At 40.9% G+C, this 22,192-nt stretch overlaps 1 protein-coding gene across 1 annotated transcript in view; it reads right to left on the bottom strand.

The window, feature by feature from the left end:
- Window positions 1–22,192, bottom strand: part of NR3C2 (nuclear receptor subfamily 3 group C member 2) — a 300,382-nt gene that overhangs the window by 14,390 nt on the left and 263,800 nt on the right. Inside the window, 2 exon segments of the mRNA XM_039875998.1 lie at window positions 12,499–12,656; window positions 18,242–18,372. Coding sequence (XP_039731932.1) covers window positions 12,499–12,656; window positions 18,242–18,372 — 289 coding nt within the window.

Here is a 22,192-nt window from a genome sequence, read left to right as displayed (position 1 = left end):
ATGATCCTTGTTTAATGTGTCTCTGTTTAAAGACACCTCAGTTAATATATACTGCTGATTCCTGAGCACTGAACTCAAGGCCAAACAGCATTGTAAGTCATACCTGAATATAACTTACTGAACACACTTGCTTTCTCCATGAAGCACATCATAGCCCTCTTGATTTTAGGAACACGAGACAGTGCGTGAGCACTACACTTGGGGACAATTTTAAGCGGCAAATTCACCAAAAGAAATGCAAAAACTATGGCACTAAGTAGACCATGAAAAGAGCACTTGTTTACTGCATGAGAGCCGAAGCGAGAAGGGGGCGGTGGCTGGTTTGACCTTACTTGGGAACATGCACTTTGGGCGACTCAGCTGTTTTACTGCTCTGCACACGACTGTCAACAACTGCAAATGTAACGTGAGTATTGATTTGGGGGCTACAAATAAATTTTAACTACTACACACATTTGTAAATGCGGAACCTGCAAATAATGACTGTGTGAAACCACATACACGTCTTCGTCCCTTTAACCATGACCTTCATAAAATCGATCAATTGGCATCTCCCTGGCCTTTTCAATGTCATTTCAAATGATCTGCCTTAGTCTAAAAATGGTGCTGAATGATAATGCTCCTCTTTCAACTGCTTAACAACGTGTCTCTCCCTTGTGAAAATTCTTTACTATTTGTGTTTATGTTAAAGATGACCTTAGGTTCAAGGCTCCCTTCCAGGGTACCGATGGCTCTCTGGTTTCCTTCCATTCTTGAAGCTCTGCTCTATGGAAGCTTTCTGCCCTCACACCCCTGCAGCCTTCTTCCAGACGCATCTGCACAGTGTGCCACAGGTAGCAAACTGCTCCTCAAACTCAACATCTCTGAACAGCATGATCTGAAGTAGATCATATTTTGCCCAGGACAGGCTGCACTATTTGTGGGGCCCCCTACTCAAAGATTCACTAAGTATTTCAAGACGGCAACAGCAGACCATTAAGCACAGTGATACCCTCTTATGTGTGGGACCCCAAAGTGACACCTCACCTACCGGGAGCAACGAGAGCAACCCAGGAGCAGGGCTGGCTCTGCACTGGTGTCTCCCAGAGGTGCTTTCCCTCCCCCGCTCCCGCCTTCTGGTCCTGGCTCACTTATTAACCAGGGAAAATACACTCGATCACTCTGTCTAAATTCTTTTCTCTACAGAAAGAGTTAAAAAAGTGAGTAAATATTACTGTTATTCCCTTTTTATGGAGAAAGGAATTAAGATGAGGTGATTAAGTATAAATAGTAATATTTACTCATCCTTGTCTCATGGAGATATTAGAAGGATTTAATGACAGGGCTTAGGAAGAAAGGCACTAGGTAAATCCCAGGTATTATATGGTTATTTTATATTGTAAGAAGAGGGATTTAAATGGCGTAAGAGGTAGGGATTTATTGACACAGGTGTTAGACAATGAGATAGTTTTCCAAAATCTTCTCTAGATACATTTCAGATTAGGAAGAGATTCCTGCGTGTTAGGTTAGATTTAGATGTGCTTTTCTATGAGCATGGCTTTTGGGACCCCCAGTTTCTTTCTACATGTATTTTTTCCCCCAGAAAGCTCACCCTGTAGCATCATAAATCTAAAAAGATTCAAGTGGGAATGGAATGCTCAATTCATTTATACCTCCCCAAACACGACAAGGACCTAGTTTCCCCCCAGCATCCTTGTAAAGTTATTCTCTTACAGATTTTCAGAACTAGCTATGAACAAAATGTCATATGTTCTCTACGCATACAACTTAGGAAGCATTAATAAGCCAAAGAAGTAGTTATCACAAGAAAAAAAAAATTACTCTTAAATTGGGAGAAGAAAACTTCTAATTTTGCCAGCAAAGGATTAAAAGAAACAAACTACTGCCTGACACTATTATAAGTTCATGAGAGAAAGATTTTGACAACCAAATCAACAAAACCCATGAACTGGAAGAACATACTTGCAAATCGTGTATTAGATAAGCAGTTAATATCCAGAATATATAAATAACTCACAACAACAAAAAAACAACTAAAAATGGGCAAAGAACTTGAATAGACAATTCTCCAAAGAAGATGAATGGCCAATAAGCATGTGAAAGATGTTCAACATCACCAGATATTAGAGAAATACAAACCAAACCACAATGAGATACCACCCTAACACCCATTAGGATGGCCATTATCAAAACAAAACAAAAGCAAATAACAAGCGTTAATGAGGATGCAGAGAAACTAAAATCCTTGTGCCCTGTTGGTGGGACTATAAAAAACTAGAAGTTTGGTGGTTCCTCAGAAATATTAAAGAATTATCACATGACCCATCAACTCTTATACCGAAAGAACTGAAAACAAGATCTTGAAGATATATATGCACACCCATGTTCATAGCAGCATTATTCACAATAGCCAAGAGGTAGAAGCAACCAAAGCGTCTATCAACAGATAAATGGATAAACAAAATGTGGTATAAATATACAATAGGACCTTAAGATGGAAGGAAATTGTGATACATGCTGCAACATGGATGAATCTGTATAAGTTCACATATATGAGGTACCTGGGGTAGTCAAATCCATAGGAAGTAAGATGGTCAGTGCTACAGGTCACAGCTACAGGGCAGGGAGTAGGGAGTTGTTTGATGGCTATAGGGTTTATTTTACAGATGAGTTTAGGAGATTATTTGCATAACAGTTTGAAAACACTAATGAATTATACCGTTAAAAATGGCTAATGAGGTAAATTTTATGTTTGTATTTACCATAATTAAAAAAACAAAACAAAAAAACAACAAAAAAAACCAACTCCTGTATTGAAGTTTTTTTCTCATTTCTCTCAAATCTACTATAACTGCATCTTAGAATATTGCCTGGCTATAGACCAGCAGTGGGTAAGCACTATCTTAAATAGTCTAAGCATTAGCCACTGAAAGTATTACATGTTTTAAGTCAATCTTTTCCAAAGAGATAAGGAAATAACCCAGATTTTACATTAAGGCAGACCAACTGAAGAAGATAAAGTTCTGGGGCTGCAGAAGGAAATTAACTGTCGTTACAGTTAAGGTGTAATATGAAAGTGGTGGGTGAGAAAGGGCGCGGGGTGACTATCACTGATAAAATCACGGCTTGAAATGCACGGCCAGCTCTGAGGAGTCATGGTGCCAAACTCCTATTTATACCTGTATCTCTTCAGTGCCACACACATCTATATCTGTATACAGTGCATACGTGTATTAAGTATACAGCATACATATATATGTATATAGTACATAACGAAGCTTTCACTAATTCAAAATTATACATGGGTCAAAGTACATAATAAAGATTATTTGGGCTTATTTACAAAGATAGGATTTGCTAAATTACTGTGATTTCTTTGCTGTACTTAAAACATGTCAACACAAAAACTGCATGTTCCCTCAGCTACATTCAAAATGTTTATTTATACACATGTCACGTAACGGAAAGACTCATACTTTCCTATTAAAGCATTTTTGCTAAGCTTTACCGGACAACACCTTGATTTTTTTAAGTTGACGTTTGTCGTGTTTGCTTTCTGGCTTCTGATAGTTACTGGACACCTGGTGAGCATTACCACAAGTTAAATCTCTCAGCTGCTATTCACAGTCACCTCCTCATTGCTATGGCTACTGAAAGTTTTCAGATTGTTTGCTGACTGACCTTCCACAGCTTCTGCCCCTCTGAGCCCTCATTTGCACAGTGTGGGGCTTACACTTTTCTGGCTTGTCCCCTGTGTCGCTCTTTTTGCCACCTCATCGTACCTCAGCAGCAGCTCCTTCACAGACTCTGCAGGCACCTTCCCAATTTTGGTCCCATGGACGTTTTTCCCTCTGACATTTTTCAGGTCTGGGCCCTTTTCTAGCCACAGTGATGCCTGGGCAGTTCCATCTGCCCCAGGCCTTAGTGAGCACCATGTGCTGCCACCTTCTGAGTCTGCATGGACACTTTGCCTTCCTCCTCTTCACCTCCACAGAGCCCATTGCTCTGAAACATCGTGACGTTCCCCCCACCCCTGGTACCCTAAGAGCACCTCAACTCCAGTACATCCAAAACACACTGAGCATCGCCTCTCACGAGGCTCCTGCCTTCCCCTTCTCCTTGTGCTAGGGCTGCCTTGCCAGCTACCTGTGTCCAAATCCTGGGTCATCCTAGGCCCACTTCCTTCTCTCTCAACCTCCACATCCTGTCAACACCAAGAGCCATCCATTCAACTACCTGAGTACCTCCTCGGTCCCCCAGCCACCCTTGCTCTATCTCAGACCCCCACCTCTTACCTGGATCACCTCGCCAGCATCCTAACTGGCCCTTTGTCCCTCCTGCCCCTCCTCTAATAGGTTCTGTACATCAGCATTGTCCAGCACGACTTTCTGCAAGGCCCTAGTGGTGGCAACCAGCCACACGTGGCTACTGAGCACTTGTGACCAGTGTGACTGGGGAACTCGGGTTTTTAATTTTAATTAATTTACATGTAAATAGCCACAAGTGGCTAGCGATGTTCACATTGAGCAGAGCAGCTCTATATTCTCTACAGATGTGCTCAAAACTCCTCAGTAGTTTTCTTAACATGATTCACAGATCCTGCCATCGTATTCGTCCTCATTTCTCTCCTTCCCTCCCTGACACTCTTGGATACAATGACATTCTCCATTTCTCAAAATCACCATGCTTTCTCTCCCTTGGGATAGGAATCCCTTTGACTCGGAAGAGCTTCCCTTTATCTGTCCTGTGAACTCCTGCTTTATCTTTGGGGCTCAGCTTGGCCACCGTTTCCATCACTCCACGCCGTGGGCAGCACCCACCACTTCCCCACGTATGGTGCTAGCAGCCCGTACAGAGCAAGCAGCATGCAGCGTTTTAGCTCCCAGTTTACTTGTCTCTATTCCCGGTGAGACGACGTGCTCTGCAAGGGCAAAGACAAAGTCTCCTTTGCTGCTGCTGCATCCTTAGGACCAGCACCGTGCCTGGTGCGGCGGAGGCTGCTGCCTGTGTGCCCGCTGGCCAGGGGGCTCACGTCCCAGAAGCGTTGCCCCCACTTGGAGGCAGAGCCGCTCACAGCACTTCCTTCGCTCGCCCCCGTGAAGACTGTTCCGAAAGCGTAACTGATACAGGAATGGCTCATTCCACAGAATATACACAACTGGGCACTGAAAGTATCTTCTCTCATACAGTGTCCTGGTTATTCAGATACTCCTCCAATAGGTTTAGGAAAACAGTAATTCAGCTATTCTGCTGCCTCACACAATATGAATCAGCTGCAAACTAGGGGAGCCCAGAGAGACTCGATCATGACCTTACACCGTTAACGTGTGATCAAAGAAGGAGCGACAGGTACGGACACCCTTCATATCTGCGAGGAGTTAGCAGCTTCCAGCTATGAGCATGTAAAACTCAGTGATCCTTGAACCAGCATCTAGACCTTTCCACACCACACCCAAAGTCATCAATTCCGTTTACTCATGATATTGAAATAATAGAACATTCTGACCTATTTTTTCCATTTCTCCCCATTTTTGGTTTTAAATATATTTGATGCTTTTTCCTAATGATACAAACAAAAACATTTTAAATGGAAATAAGCACTTATTGGCACAATTCACCCAGGGCAATACATTCTGTACCATCTTATACCCCTGAATTGAGAAATCTGTAAGGTAAATGCTGGTCCCTCTCTACTACAGGAATGCAGAAACGGATACGGAAAACCATTAATAACTCTTCCATTGGTTTCACCAACTAGACAAAAAGTAAAACCTGACATCTCAATTATTCATTTAACGCGGAATCTTTACCCATGAAGATTTCTTTTTCAGGAGGAGTGGGTCCTCACGTGACTTGTGTCCTCCTCAACCCCTGTGCCCTGGGAGATAGGCCCTGCTCACTTAGCTGACTCTGGAATAAACAACCCTTCCTTTTTTTAGAATCTTCTTAGTCACGGTCTTGTTAAAGAAGAAAGCAGTATAACACTGCTAACAATTATATTGAATAGCTGTTTAACTCGGGATGTGGCTCTAAATCTGGATCTTACACACACATGCATGTGGAACTGACAGCACTGGGCACCTTATCACAGATACAGAATTAAATAATCTCCTTTCACTGTGCCTTGAGCGATGAGGAGAGGGACATCTCCACGCGCTGCCGTAGCACGGTGAGCCTTGCCATGAGCAGTGTCTGAAAACACCCGAGACAAGGGTTTTCCTTTTCAGTTCACCAACATCAGCCCTTCCTGATGGTCCCCTCACAGCAACCTGCCATCATCTCCAGCACCAAGCACCTAAGTCCGTTCAGCGAATTAGAAAGTGGCTCAAGCACGGCCCCGCGTTTTTAACAATAACTTCAGTCCCCCCGATAAATCCTTGCAGGAGGCACAGAAAGCTGACGCTAGTGAGCACTGGACCTGGAGTACCGTGGACGTGCTGTGTACTGATGAGTCTGCGTGCTTCCGGCACCACAGTGTGTGGTGGTCTTTGCTGCCCATTTCCCTGCTTGATCTCGCCCACATTAGACTGTCGTCTCCTGGAAGGCACGTGCTATGCACTTAAACGTCAATTAAAACTGCCTGATGGATGCTCTTCAGTGGTACACACATGATTTGGGGCAAACTCAACCATAGTCTGGGAAAAGGGGAAGCGAAGGGGTGAGCAGTGGTTTAGTGACTCGTGTGGCAGATACCACAGCTCCTGTGTTGTTTCATTCACTTCTTACTACTTTATAAGAAGGTGTCATTCCCATTTTACAGTAGAAGAAACTGAAGTCTGGAAAATTTAAAGCGCTCGAGTTTACCGACATGATGGTGCAGCGCCCCAGGCTCTGCTCTTTCTGCCACCTCTTGGGCCACATTTCTGTGGCAGACTCCTATTTTGGCCTCAGAATGTTTCTTAAAGACAAACTGACTAGAAAGACATAACACAATTCAATGTGGAAGCTGCAGACGGCCCAAATGGTGGGCCGAGCCAAACCTGTGGCTCGCATTCTTCCGTCTGTGGTGAGAAATGCTTAAAATAGGTTTGCATCTATCTCGAAAACACCTATAAGGTAGTCATGAAGGAAATCACCTCTACCACAGCCCGAATGGAAAAGCACTAACTAATTAAGTGAGCAATGAGCATCTCAAAATAATTGAATAGTCTAGTTTCAGCTATTTGCAGCAATATTTCTTTTATTGGTGACTGTGTTCCTGAAACGTAACGCCCTCTTCACGTAAAGAATGAAGAGCCCCCAGCGTGCACATGCAGCAGTTACTGTGTCACCAGGTGTTCCCCAACTCACTCTGCCCACCCGCCCTCCCCAACCCTGGCAGAAGGAAACCTTGGTGCCAAGAGCTGGCTAAAGGCAACCCACTTAAGCTGCTGAGCATCCCCTCAGGAACCACAGAAAGCAGTTATTCAGCAAAACGACCCTCACAGTGTTTCTTTTGGTCATGCAAAAAACAGTGCCTAGTGTCTGAGTGACACGCCTGTGCCTTCCCGGGCAACGGGTAGTTAATGCCTGGGTTTAACGATCACATACAGAGACAAAAGTCTCCACACCGAAGCCTGCTCAGCTTATGTTGAGGGTAGCCTCACATTTTGTTCTGGGAATTGCTAAACATGCATGGTATTTTAATACAGCACCAGGTCCACTGCCTTCCAGATGTAACCTGCGCCTCACAAAAACAATACTTTCCAGAAGATGCTAGGGAAGTTCCAAATGACTCCAGAGAGCTGGGGAGCTGCGCAGCTGTTTTTAATGTTCCCCAATGCTAGTTTTCTGGTCTCCAAAGATGCGCCAGCCTACGGCCTGAGGCTGCTATCAGCTTGGAGCTCTCCTTCATCACCAGAGGGGAGCTGCCACTGGCTACCGACAGACCTTGAGAAATTACTCTCCCGGCCTCTGTCTCTTCTTTCGTGATGTAAAGATCCTGTCATTCCCTTGGAAGCTGTCCATGACCCAGCCCAGCACAGCCGCTCCTACACTGTCTCAAAAGGGCTTTCCATCAACTTAGAATAAACACTACTGAGCCCCCAATTGCCACGTGCTCACGCACTCAGATCCCTCAGCACGCTGCCCTGTGCAGAGCTGTCCGGTTGTCTCAAGCAGGATGAAAGTTCCTGGAAGCCAGGCTTCGGGTCTCTTCCCTCAGTACACTACCTGGCACCTTTAGACACTAAAGTATTTGTTGAATGAGATGAACATCTTCCTCCATCAGACACGTGGGATTCCAAAGGACAGGCATTCTGTTCACTTGCACCTTTGGTCCTAGAACATGACAGGGGCTCATCGATATGAATGAATGAGCACGCATGTGCTCAAAGGTCCCACTGCCCAGGTGACCCATTTCAGCACCTGACTACCTTCTGCTTTGCATTACACACTAGCTGCCTCTCTAGAAACTAAGCTATTTGAGGGCTGAGCTAGTGTCGTACATTCATTTTTGTATCCTCTGTGGCCTTATCCATTTGATAGGTGTGAGGCACATTTTTGCTAGTGCATATACTGAACTAAAGTTGACTACAAGGCCATACGATAGTATGACCTTGAAACTATTTTATAGAAAAAGGGTAATTTTTGCCTTTAAGAAACACTATCAATATCATCATTCAACATATAATGTTCTACACACTGATCGTAAGTCTTGGACTTCAGTAAATGAATAGAAGTTTCCAATAAATTAATTAGAAATGTGCGTCTTATACCCACAAGAAATTAATGCCATTCCTAGCAAGTGACTAGCTAGAAAATGACTGTTAATTGTCAAATCTCTCTAGAAGAATAAAGAATCTCTATGCTTTACATATAAAACCCAAACATTTGCAATGCTAAAATATATCCATTCCTAGGAGTCTGACCACAGCTGCTTTCTTTGAAACTTTTTTTAGGGAAAGACTGATGTTCAGAGGGCTTATGATCCCTTTAAGTTGCTGACCAGTTCAAATATTTAACTGCCACCCTCTTTCAGAGAATGTTCCTGTCGCTCGCCTTGGCCCTGCTCTGCCAACACGTGTGTGCACCATGTCGAGAAATCCACATGTCCTGTGAGCTGTGCACGTGTCTTGAAAATGAGCTGTGCATGCATGTCCTAAAATCTATAAACATGTGTCCTGAGGGGTGGCATAATATGCATGCTTTTTAAACAGAACATTGATTTACATTCATAGGGTTCTTATTTGCGTGACCCTTAGGAACTAATACTCATTTTTCGCAAGGTGATTAGAACTAGGCTCTGAATACAGAGCCAGTCATTGTGTAGCTCTTTGTTCCCTGGAAGAAGATTCCACAAATGTTGATTCATTAATTTACTCTGATGAAAACGCTGTAGGCAGTCTCGAGTCTGAGTAAGCGTGAATGTTAGAAAGGTTTCTCTAGACTTACAATGCATTTTTCGATGTTCTGTCTGGAATAGAAATATAAATAGAGCTTTCAAGATGCTTCTGTTAGGCTACTTCTAAGAGCAAACATTTTTTTACACTTCGAAATAAAGGTTTTAGAATTAAAGTGATGCCAGTGATTTCAAAGAGAATGTTCTCCTTCCAAATACAGTTGAGTAGGATGAACTGGCCTTACCCTTCCACCAGAAACAACCAAAAATGCTCAGGAAAAAAATACATGAAAAAAGTTTTCAAGACACTACATATCAGTCAATGAAGGACAGCAATCTCTAGAAAATATAGGAGAAAAGCTTTGTGACATTGGCTTAGACAAGGATTTCTTAGATACACCAAAAGCATGACTCAAAAAATAATTGATTGTACTTCAGTAAGTCCATGGGAAACTCCTGCTTTTCAAAAGACATTGTTCAGGGAATAAAAATATAAGCCACAGACTAGGAGAAAACACTTGCAAATCATATTCTTATAATGAAATTGTATCTAGAATATATAAAGAACTCTAAAAATTCAACAATCCAATTACAAATAAACAATTTAATATTTTGTAAAAAATGAGCAAAAGATCTGAACAGATACTATACCAAAGAAGACATAAAGATGATAAATTAGCCCATAAAAAGGGAAATGCAAATTAAAAACCACAGTGAGACACCATCACACAGCTATTACAATGGCTAAAACTAGGAAGACCAGTCACAGCAAGTGGTAGCAAGGATGCAGGGCAATGTGAACTCGCACACACTTGTCAAGGGAATGTACAATTACACAACCACTTTGGAGAAGAGTCTAGCTCATAGAAAATGAAAACACACCTACTGTGCTCAAGGCATTCCACTACTACCTATTCACCCAAGAAAAAGAGCAATGTCCATTCCAGGACTTGTACACAAGTGTTCAGTGCAGCTTTATTTGTAATAGTTCCTGATCTGGAAACAACCCACATGCCCATTAATAGGGGACCGGACTACCAAAAAGTGGACTATCCACACCATGGATGCTACTCAGCAGTGAGTAGGAATGAACTACAGATATCTGCGATAGAACAGATGAATCTCAAAGTAATTATGCCAAGGGAAAGGAAGCCAGGCAGAAGAGACTACATACTATATGATTTGACATATACGGAACTCTAGAATATATGAACTAATAGATTATATAACTCTAGAATACATAAACTCTAGAACATATAAAACTCTAGAATATATAAATGAACCTATGTTGCCAGAAAGCACCTGAGTAGCAGTAGGGAGGAGGAAAAGTTAAAAAGGGGCACAGGGAAAATGGTGGGGCGATGATGATACGTTTGTTGTCTCGGTTGTGATGACAGCTTCATGGGTGTACACATGTGTCAAACTTCTCAAATGGTACACTTTAAATATGTTCAGCTTATTTTGTATCAATTATACCTTAATTTAAAAAAAAAACAAACTAAAAAAATATTGATTTTACAGAAAATCGCCAATTATGATATAGCTATTTGGCAGCTGTTTGCTGAGTTTCTACCTTGTGCCTGACACTGACAAGACAAGTGGACAGAGGGTGGCCTGACATCGAACCATGGGGTGCCCCCGGCATTTCCACTGCGCTGCTCTGCTCTCGGCTCAGAAGTTCTGAGAGGCTGTCGGAAAACAAGTTTTAACTTCTGCAAATTACTTCAACGTGCATAATCTTTTACCATGTGTTGTGATGACGATTACATACTCATTATGACACTGTGCTTGTGCCTGCCCATATATTTCAACAAATAGAGAATTCTTCAAGAAAGAACCGGAACATCTTACTCTTAGATCCACTAAGAAGGACTTTCAACAAAAGCAACAGAAGAAAGTAACCATGCCCCTTGCTCTCACGTGGACAATTATGCTCTGTGATCTAGTCCCCTTTATTTCCTCTCGTGTGAGTTGCGGGGCACATCATTTGCTGCGTTCTCCGTAGACTTGTTTGCCATCATCTCTTATTCTTAATATGTTCCATAAACCACACATTTTAGGCCACTAAATGAGCAGAACTGTCACTGAATTCTCCTTATGGGATTTTAGCTCTTACCATACAAAAAGTTCAGAGAAAGTAAAGGTCAACTTGCTATGCAATCCATCTTCGGTGTACGACACTGAAAAGTGACATTCTTTTATCCATTAGCCCACAAAGAGATAACGTTCCACTGGCATAAACAAATTTCTAAAGGATGATTCATTATTTCAATAGTAATATTATTATTGGTCAGCAAGCCTGCAATATTTTCCATAATAAAAGAAAAATATTTGAAGGAGAATTTTGTATACAAATCTATGGGTTGAGCTTGGGCAATAAATTTCCCAAAAGAAAGTATGAAAACCTCAAAAACATGAAAAAGAAAATCAGCGTGACTACCTATAACTTTTTTTTTTTTTTGAGCCAGAACTGGAGAAAATGCTTACAAAGTGAAACTAGAAGCATATTTTAAATGACGGAACAAAGCAAGTTATTCAAATCAATATTTCATAGAAACCGCTAACAAACACCTCAACTACATTTATAATTGATTAAATTAAAAACAAGCTCAGGGTTTACTTTCATTATTTACATTAAGACAAGAAAGGAGACTCCTATGAAGAACAGTGAATACAGGATTCCGAATTTGGCAAAGGCTGAGATGATCCAAGCTGGCCCTGAACCACTAATAATGTTTTTGAAAGATTGGGTTATTACATTAACAGTTGTAGAAGATGCCCGTGGACACTATTTGTGCAACGTTAAAGCAAACATTTTTACTAACCAAATATTTCCTATTTGCAAGCAGAAATGTGAAACTTGATCTGACACCTGCAGCAAATCTAAGGGCCTCCCCTGGGCCAGGACACAGGGATTCTGTCATTAGGATGCACATTTCTTTTGTCTTGCCGGGAGAGGGAAAGAACCACACCCTTTACTTTCAATGAAGGTGGTTTCAAGGGTTATCTGGTAAAAGAATTTCCTTCCAAATCAGCTCTCAACTCATGTTGCCTCCCACTGGACAACTTACCTCTGTCTCAAAGACCCAAGAAGTCTTTCTCAACTCTCTGGTTTCATTTGGTCAACAGTGTGAGGTTGTTGATCGTTCATTTAAGAGATATCAAGCAGCTCTACTTACATCGTGCATGGAGTCCAGAAGCTTCGTCAGTTGGTAGAACCTCTGCCAGCTCTGGCCAGAATTGTTGGGACACTTAGTTACCATCTTCCTCAGTTCTTTGATGTAACTTGTCCTCATTTCTTCGAAAGCAGCTTGGCTTTTGAGGCCATCCTTTGGAACTGTGTTTAAAGAATACAGACATGTAAATTCCCAGGATGGAAAACATTTTTGGCATCTTAGTAGTTAAAAGACTATGAGGTTGTTTGTTAGGCTTCTACTTTTAGATTGATACTGAATCTCAATTAATTGCATTTATCAATAAATATGGCAGTTATCTATCTGTAAATTCTTATGTGCATACATATACAAAAGAATAATAACTGCTATTTATTGGGTGTATATTATCATATACTTTGCATATATTAGCTCATTAAATTTTGACATCAATCTTATGATATAATCATTATATTATTCTTATGTTACAGGTAAGGAAACTGAGGACCAGAGGTTCAAACACTTGCCTATGGACACAATAAATAAATAGCAGAGAAGGGATATAAACTAGGTCTGTTTCCAAAGCCCACCTCTCAACCACAATGCTTTATTGCCTTGTGGCCTGTCATCAAAACAAAGTGTTTTATAAATCCTAACTTGACATCATCTCAGAGGTAGGAAAATATACTTTGATTTTCCAAGACAACTGTAAGAGCCACAGACAATCTAAGCTGGGGCTAGAATTAGAAAGCGACTTCTTCATATTCAAGTTCAAATATCAAAGACACTTGGGGAATCTGGCAATCTACCAAGGGGAGAATGTGCATACAAAGAAGCACTTTCCATCCTCTGCTCCGGGATCCCATGACAACTGAGGTGCTGCCATGTGACCTCCCAGACAACCTGATGGCGGGTGTGTGCGCTGGTGGGTGTGTGCAGTGAGGTAACACAACAGTGGCTCTGCACGCAAGGGAAAATCTAAAACTTTCAAAGAGGATGAACCATGTTCGTTTTTATCTTGGGTAAGGCAGACAATCAAGGATAGTGTTCCCTTTTATGTAGTGACTAGCTTTTATGTTGAAACAAAACAAAATCTTGCTTGAGAAGAATACTTTGGTATTCAAGACTTGGAAGCATACAAAGCGCTCCTGCGACCTGCTGAAAAGCTAAGACACACATGAGAGCACTTTACGGAGGAAGCCTGTGCCTGCGTCCCGGAAGAAGGGGCAGGGCAGAGTGTCGCTGAAGGCGTTCCCTTTGAAAGTTCTACTTACATGTTTGTTTTTTTCCACTACTACCAATAAACAGTCACTTTGAAAAATAAAATCCCTTAGAACTCTATTTTTAGAAGATGAAGACCTAATGAAAATTCACCTTGTGATATTAACATTCTGTTTGAAACTGCTCTTACTTTCACTTCTTAATTACACAGCATATTTGTTAATTTATCATCGCTGCCATAAATAATAACTGACTTGGGTCATCAGCACTTTAGAATAGCTAAGGATGTTTCTGAATGTTATGATCGACCCTGGAAGCCAGGGATACCACTGTTTGCAAATAAACCCCGTGGTTCTGTATAAAAATATGGATCATCCTGAAAATTAACTTCACATATTATGCTAATAATCTTCTCCTTGAGCTTAATTGTTGAGGCTTTTGCTTTGTGGTTTGCCTGTCTTTTTTTTTGTGGGAAGAAGAATAAATCCCTAATAGCAACTGCACAAATTCCTGAGGCGACCACAGAATTAATTGTGGTTTCAAATATTTGACATTTGCGTTAAGAGTCAAAGGCCCTCCATTATATAACTGAGGTTTTTTTTTTTTCTTTAAACCTTGTTTTAAAAGTATAAAAAAAAAACAAAAGAAAACTAAAGAAGGACGGTGATAACCAGGATGTTAATAGCAAAGCTACAGATCCATTTTCTACCAAAAGTGTAATGTTAACCTAAAACTTTCCAGAGAAACTGAAAGTTAGGAAATTAACAGCCTACACTGGCCACCCGCAAGTTGACGTTTTTTTTTTTGTTATAATATTTCATGGAGTAAACCTTTTGTTTTGCGAGCTCGACATTTATGGGTATCATCCTATACATTAAAATTTCACCTAGAATTAGAATAAGTGAATATATTTCAGTACTATTTGGCACATCTACCAAGATTAAACAGATCTTCATACTTCTGATAGTTGCATTATCAGAAATTCTCAAATTATAAACTTGTGTTAAATATTACTTATATATCACTGCTGTGACTGAAATATATTGTACCAATTTTCCAGCTAGATACTTGAGCAGCTGAAACGAACCCGCAAATAAAGAGAACTTAAGCAAAACCTCAAATTTTGGAGGTCTGCCCAGATTTTCTGAATTTACTTATTAAATACAGCAGGGCTGCTGGAAATCATCCAAAATCTATGGGCTGGAGAAGAGCAAAGAGACAACTGGGTGGAAGTTCTTCTGCTTTCCTCAGTATAAGGAACACGAAACTCTCTCGATGTCATTGCTAAAAATCTCTTCTGATGCACTGAACGTCAGGTGTGCAATTTAATGCTTTAAGGAAGAAGAAACATGTTCTTGCATTCTACCACAGATTTGCAAAATAAGCTTACCCAAACCTGCAGTTCCTATGATTCATAAAATTCTTAGGTTCTCCTATCCTTTTATTTTTGCTTTTCCAACATCTACAAAAGTCAGAATTGAAAATACTGAGCTACTTGGAAACTAATAAATTAATTTGGGTAGCTTCAAAATTATATCAGAATTGATTATAAGCTGGCTGATTAAATGTATGTAAAAGGGTAAGACAACAGTTAAGACTGAGTAGACAAAATTTATAAAGAATTAGCATCACAGGCATTTTTAGAAAAAAATAGTTCATTTAAATTCTATCATCCTTCTGATATATAATGTATGCAATATATGTGTATATATGTATGTGGGTGTGTGTGTGTAACACACATTTAATGTTTCCTAACCAATGATGGTTAATGACGTAGCTTGGAAAGGGGAATGAGATCAGTCACTGAATTGAGAGATTCTATTTCTAAAGTTATATTCCGGAAAGGAAAAACGAGGAACTGAGGAGCATCGACACCCTGAGGAAGAGTGGAGCAGGGACAAAGACCTGCGGACGAGGGCCACAGACGACACCGGAGGGGATTCGCTGAGTACCAAACCAACAGTGAGAAATGGTGGGGTCTGTGGCAAACGAGAGAATAGGCCCTGCCCTGGGCAATCAAATTCCATGAAACTGAAACAAGATAAAAAGCCAAAAGCAACCTTAAAAAGCCTGTGCTGGCCAAACAAAACACAGCTGTGAAGAGCCGGCCCCACCTCCCTGCCAGGACTGCTGGCTGGCGCCCCCCCGCTGGAGCAGGGCTTGGGCCTGCTCACCAGTTGGCTCTCCCTGCTGCTGCCGTGGGCCACCAGCCTTGCCTCTGCACCCCTCACTGCCTGCTCCTGGGGGAGCAGGCCACACTGAAGGTGAAGTCCAAAGCCCTGGGTCTGAGTCCTAACTCAAGGGACACAATGAACAAATGACACCTGTACACCTTTGTTTTGTCAATTTCGGAATAAGATAGCAATCTCTTAGAGTTGTTTTAAGCATTAAATTAGATAATATGTGGAAAACACTTACAAACTGTGAGGTGCTAAATGTGTGAAGCAGAATCTGATCCACAGTAGCCACTGCACCCTCCTTCCTGCTCCACCTGATTCAGGCTCACTCTTTCTCAGACCCAGTCCCTCTTGGCCAGAAATAACACCTTTGCTTATCTATTCTATCCTCATTACTTTGGCTATTGATGCCACTTTCTCCCAAATGACTCTAGTGAAAACTGTCCCTTCTCCCAAGCCTGAGTCCCGGGCCAAGGGAGGGCTGGGCATGCACTGGAGGCCCGGCGGTCACTCAACCACACTCCTCCTTTGAAGTCCATGCCACTTGTGCTGGCACCCCTGGCAGCCAGAGCATCTCTGTTTCCTCGGGGACTACAGCACTTGGCTGCGTTCCTCTCCAGAATGTCCCCTGCCATCAGTCCTGGTCTCATCCTCATCTGATGTGAGCTTCCTCAAATTCTTTCCCCTCTGTTTGAAAATACCTGTCCCATTGTCTGGGGAAGAGGTATTTGACATCTTTGCCAAAGCTAATCCTGTCCTCTCTTGTCTCTTCTGGCACCTTATGCTATCGGCTCTCTCCTTTCACACTTGGTTCCAGAGACTAAAAATGCTTCCCATCCATCTGCAAGCGCCTGGCCATCTGGCACCTGCCCGATGCCTACTGGTCAACTCCAGTAGGCATCTCTCGGCATTCCCAACTCTCTCTGTGCAAGCTATGCTGCTAGTCACGCTCCTTTCGGAAACCAACCCTTGGCTTCCATCACTGTACGTATTCCCTCTCTGACAGTTCAGTCTCTGTCTCTTCAGCCTCTGCCATCATCCTTTCCTGCAGTTCAACGGGATCTGTCCTCTTCCGTGCCACGGCAACCCCACTCACCGAGTTTAGACTAGGATTTTCTATAAGGATAATTTCAAGTTTATATCTCAAAACCCAAACCTGTCTTCTGAGTTCCAGCCCCCAATTTTCTCCATGGTTTCATCTATTAGAAGCCATCTGAAAACTAACCTACCCAAATAAAACTCATTTTATACTCCACCAAATCTGCTCCAAGTCCCAGTGTTAACATACTTCCCTTAATGCTATCGCTACCATCCCAGTCATTTCTCTGTGCTCTGACCCACGCCATTTTCACTTCCCCTTGTCAGCTGCCAAGGCCAACTCGGCAGTATGTCTTGAATGCATTTGCTCCTGTGCATCATACAACCAACCACCATCATCTAGGCCATTATTTCGACAGCCTCGCAGGTCTCTGTGCTTCTTGTCAGGATAAATTCTCTGTCTGCCTCTCTTCCTCCCTCTCTCTTTCCTGTTTAATCCAGTCTACTGCTGGATACATGTTCATAAAGCTATAAAATATAGCTCTGATCCTGTCACTCCACTGCTCAAAGCCTTCGACACTGCACTCCACTGCCACATAACAAAGACCAGTGTCTTCAGTGGGTAATGAATATTCAGGTTCAGTCTACACCCCAACTTCATTCTCCACTCTTCCCCAACCCAATATAACCTGACACGCCTTGAAAAATTAAATAAATACATAAATACAATAAAAATTCAAAAAATAACGGGCAAAGCCACTCCCCAGAATCCGGTGTTATTGCCTGGATATGCTTTTCCACATTTCCATACTCACTCACACCCTGACAGGAATGTCACCGCATACCTCTCATCCAACCCCTAACCCTTGTAAAGGTCTCCGAGATTCATCTGCACCGTGAATCCCTCCCTGGTCCCCAGAACTGAACACGGCCGTTCCTTCTTTGAGCTGCCATGACACTCTTTATCTTTATCATAATAAACAGTCCCTTTCCACAATATATTAAAATTTTTAAATTTATTTTACAGTAAAAGTCCCTGATGGGGGAGACTGTGTCTCATTCACCCTTGCAATTCCTGAGTTGCCCAATCCTACCAGACACCTGACAGACACTTAATGAATATGTAGCAGTCTGAGAGATGAAGGAATGGTGCTCTTTATGTACCTCCAGTTCCACACTCCGCAAATAACTTAGTTCATCAAAGACCAAAGCCTTCTTCCCACCTCCTCAATTTTTTTTTTTAGAGCAACTATCTGACACTCTAAATAGGCTACTCTCTAAAGGGGAGATGATCTGATAATGTACAAAAAGTTCCAGGAGGAGCATCAATTTACCTGTGCTTAGCAGCAGCAAAACTTTCATGATGGTGTATTCTTCAAAGGTAAGCTGCAGTCGAACAAACTGAAGGCTGATTTGGTGCATCCCCTGGCATAGTTCATACATGGCAGATTGATGCATCTTCTCTCTGCAAATGAAAAGAAAAAAACTGTCTGAGAAAGCAAGGTTCATTATCAAACCCAGACTGGCAGCCTAAGGCAGACTATTAAGAGATCTGAGTCAGAGTCTTCCTTTTGGCTTCAACATAGAGCAGATGCCTATTTTAAAGATGAGTTAGATGCCTTTCCCAGTGATGGGTAAATTGCTTCTAGACCAATGCTGCCATGCCATTTACTAATACCTGCAAGAATGTGTCAGATACACTGAAACCAACCTTTCTCAAAATGTGCCACTATTGCATTTTGTCGAGCGATATTGACTGTGGTGTCTGTTATGGCGAGATCACCCACAGAACACAGGAGCCACTGTGATGTGGGGTGAAGCCCTCAGATTCCCGTTCCTTTTTAGCCAGATAGCAAGTACTTACTATTTGGAAGGACTGTGCTAGATGCTATGACAAAGGAAAATGATGACCAAACCTTGTTTCCACAGGGACCACCCCCCTTAGAGGTTATGAAACATATTTGATAACTATTTGCAGTAGCTCGTTTAAAAAGGGAAGTCAGACAAAATTTTACAAGATTTGCAAACCTCGAATGGAATCTCTCTGGTAAAGAAAAATCTGATATGGGAATCTGCTGCACTTACATATGTGTTTCCATTCAAACAACCAATGCTCTCCCTCCACTAAATTCAAACGTTTACATGAAAATTCACATTATATTACAGCAGAAGTCATTATTTCCTCTTTCCATGAGAAGCAAGGCATCACTTCAATTTTTAGCTGTTCTCCCTCATAGCAGGAAATCTTTGAGGAAGCTCTGGGTAATGACTGCTTTATACTGACCAGAATGTAATTAGTGAAAAAGATACTACTAGTGAAGAATGGGGAAGGATCTGACAAAGTCCAAAGAAACAGAAAAAGAGGTCACAGTGGATGATGTGTGTCTGTGAGTGACTGGCCGAAAGCAGGTGGGCATCTGCAGAAAAGCAATACTGTGACACCTCTTCCAGGATGCACTCTTGGGTTCTTCCAGGTGGTAGAAATCTCTCTCATCTCAACTCTGAAAGCTATGTGTCAAGAACCCATAATGCAACACAGACCACTTTGCTCTTCATTATTATTATGGTGTCTTTCATTTCTCATATAAGCTTGAAGCTATTTTTAATTAAGGAAATATTTTAAACACACACACACTCACACTCAAACGTGCGTGCACACACACACATGCACACACACACACACAGAATAAATAGCAGCAGCCTATGCATCTACCATCCAGAACTAACAATGTAAATAGATGCTGATATGTTTGCTATATTTGCTTCAGATCATTAAAAATTAAACACGACAAAGAGTTAAGGCCTGCTCTGTCTTCCTCTCTGATCCCATTCATCTTCTGCATTCATGAAAAAAACCACCCACTTTGGGTGATTACCATTTCCTCTCAGATGTGTATATTTTGCTACATACATATGTATTTATAAACACAGCATACAGTACAGTTTTCTTTTATGTAAATTTGAAATTAGATATGCACATCCGTCTGCAACTTATTACTCAATGTTGCAGTTCTGAGATGCATCCATTTTAATACAGGTAACTCTAAGTTAATTCATTTACACTGCTACAAGTGTCATTTGTTTGAATATATCACAGTTAAATAATCCATTCCATTACTGATGGGCGCTTGGGTTGTTTCTTCTTTACTGTTATTACAAATGATGACCAAGGAATATCCCTGTGCCTTTTTCTAGGATACAGAATGAAAATCAAACTGCTGAGTCACAGATTTGTGCACATCCGTTGTTTTCATTCTTACCAGTAGGAGATGAGTGTCCTTTTATTCCACATCCCCAATACTTGTCATTGTCCAATTCAAAACCTTCTGCCATCTGCTGGAGGTTGAAACGGTAGCCCCATTATTGCCTCTATTTGCATTTCCATTATCACTTGTAGGCTGGACATTTTTTCAAATATTTTCTGACCATTTGGGTTTCTTCTCTGGTGACCTGTCTCTCCATAGCTTTATTCATTTTATTGTAAGCTTTCTTCCTTCTATCATTAATACTATCTTTACTACTAATAATGTTTTGGTCTTAAAATTTTTGTCTGACATTCATATAATTTCTTCCTTATTCCCTCCCTGCCTTTCTTCCTTCCCATTTCTTTCTTTCTTTTGCTCTCTCTTTAGAATTTGCCTGGTAAGCCTTTTTTTTTTTTTTAAGTCCTTTATTTTCAAACTTCCCACATAATTATATTTCAATGTTTCTCTTATAAACAGGAAAAAAAATGATTTAAAAATTGAGTGTCTGTATTTTAACAGCTCAGTTTAATCTGTTTTTATTTATCATGCTTACTGATATATTAGGATTTTTTTTCCTCTCTTTCTTTCTACTTCTCTTTTATTGGATTGATCCAGCTTTTAAAAATCCCCCCTTTGCTTCTCGGCTGGGTTTAGATGATACACATTCTATTTTTACTCTTGAAATAATTATTAAGTTATGAGCTTGCATACTTACAAATCTAAACTTACTAGCTTTCCTGTGAGAAACAGAAAACTGTAGAGTACTTTATCTTTGGTCGGCTGCTTCCCATCCTCCATGTTACCACTTGTTAGTATTTGAATTCCGACTTGTTTTCAAATCGCCCCTGAAATTTCTCTCTCTCACACACCCGCACCCCATGTCTGTTCACTTACCAGTGTGTTTCTCCCCCCACCACCGTTTCCTGCGCTTCCCTCCTTCCTTCTTGGTTCAATTTCTTATGTATTGAAGAATATATTTCATCATTCTTGCAGCAGTGGCCAATCACTGAAGGTTTGTCTTTAAGTCTTCCTGGGTCTTAAAAATGTCTTTATTTCACCTTCATTCCTCAATGACAGTTTAAAAGTTACAGATTTCTAGCTTGACAAATAATTTCCCTCAGTACTTTGAAGATAGTATTCTACTATACCTGGGACTTCACTGCTGCTTTTGGGAAATTTCTTCTTAATCTTTTGTCATTCTTTTATAGGTAACCTGCATTTTCTCTTAGGTTGCTTAAAAAAATTACCTCTGTATATTTGTTGCTCACAGATTCATTATGAAGTCCCTAGGTACAGACTGATTTTTATTTGTCCGGCTCGGGACTCAATGTCCTTATTTGATTTAAAGATGTAGGTATTTCTTCAGTTTTGAAATGTTCTTAGTCATCGTTTCTTTAAATACCCCTACCCTGTTCATACTATTTTTTTGAAGTCCTGTTAGTAGAGTGTTAGACCATCTCATTTTTCCTTCCACATTAACCCTCCTTTCGTCTTATTTACCTTCTTATCATGTGTAGTGCTGCATTTAGGTGATTTTATCAGATCTATTTTCTATTTTTTAAAAATTTTTTCTGTGTCTAATCTGTTTAATGTCTATAGTGTTTTAATTATAATAACAATATTTTTCATATCTAGAGGCCTAGGAATATTTTAGTTCTTTCTCAAACATTTGTTATTTTGCATAAAGTTCTTCTCACTTTATGGTTATTCTACCTCCTTTTTCTAAATTATATTTTTATCTCATATCTCTAAATACTTTTAACATTTTTTATTTTGTAGTTTCTTCCAGATATTTTTAAGTTCATTTTTGGGGGGATGCTAAGATGCATGTCTAACATATATTGTTTTGGCATAAATTTGTCTTCTAGGTGAATCCCAGGGGCACTGTCATGTGCAAAGGGCCCTATTGAAAGTTTTAGCATTTATAACTGTCAGAGGTATATGCATTTCACTTGTTCTAGAACAGTTTTTATGCTAATTCTCAGCTTAAATGCTTTTTGCAAGACTTGTGTAGTTTAAATTTAGACTCCACACTTGATT

The sequence above is a fragment of the Pteropus medius genome, unplaced genomic scaffold (assembly GCF_902729225.1).
Source record: "Pteropus medius unplaced genomic scaffold, Ma_sr-lr_union100, whole genome shotgun sequence".
NCBI lineage: Eukaryota > Metazoa > Chordata > Mammalia > Chiroptera > Pteropodidae > Pteropus > Pteropus medius.
This window is presented reverse-complemented; position numbering and strand designations above follow the sequence as displayed.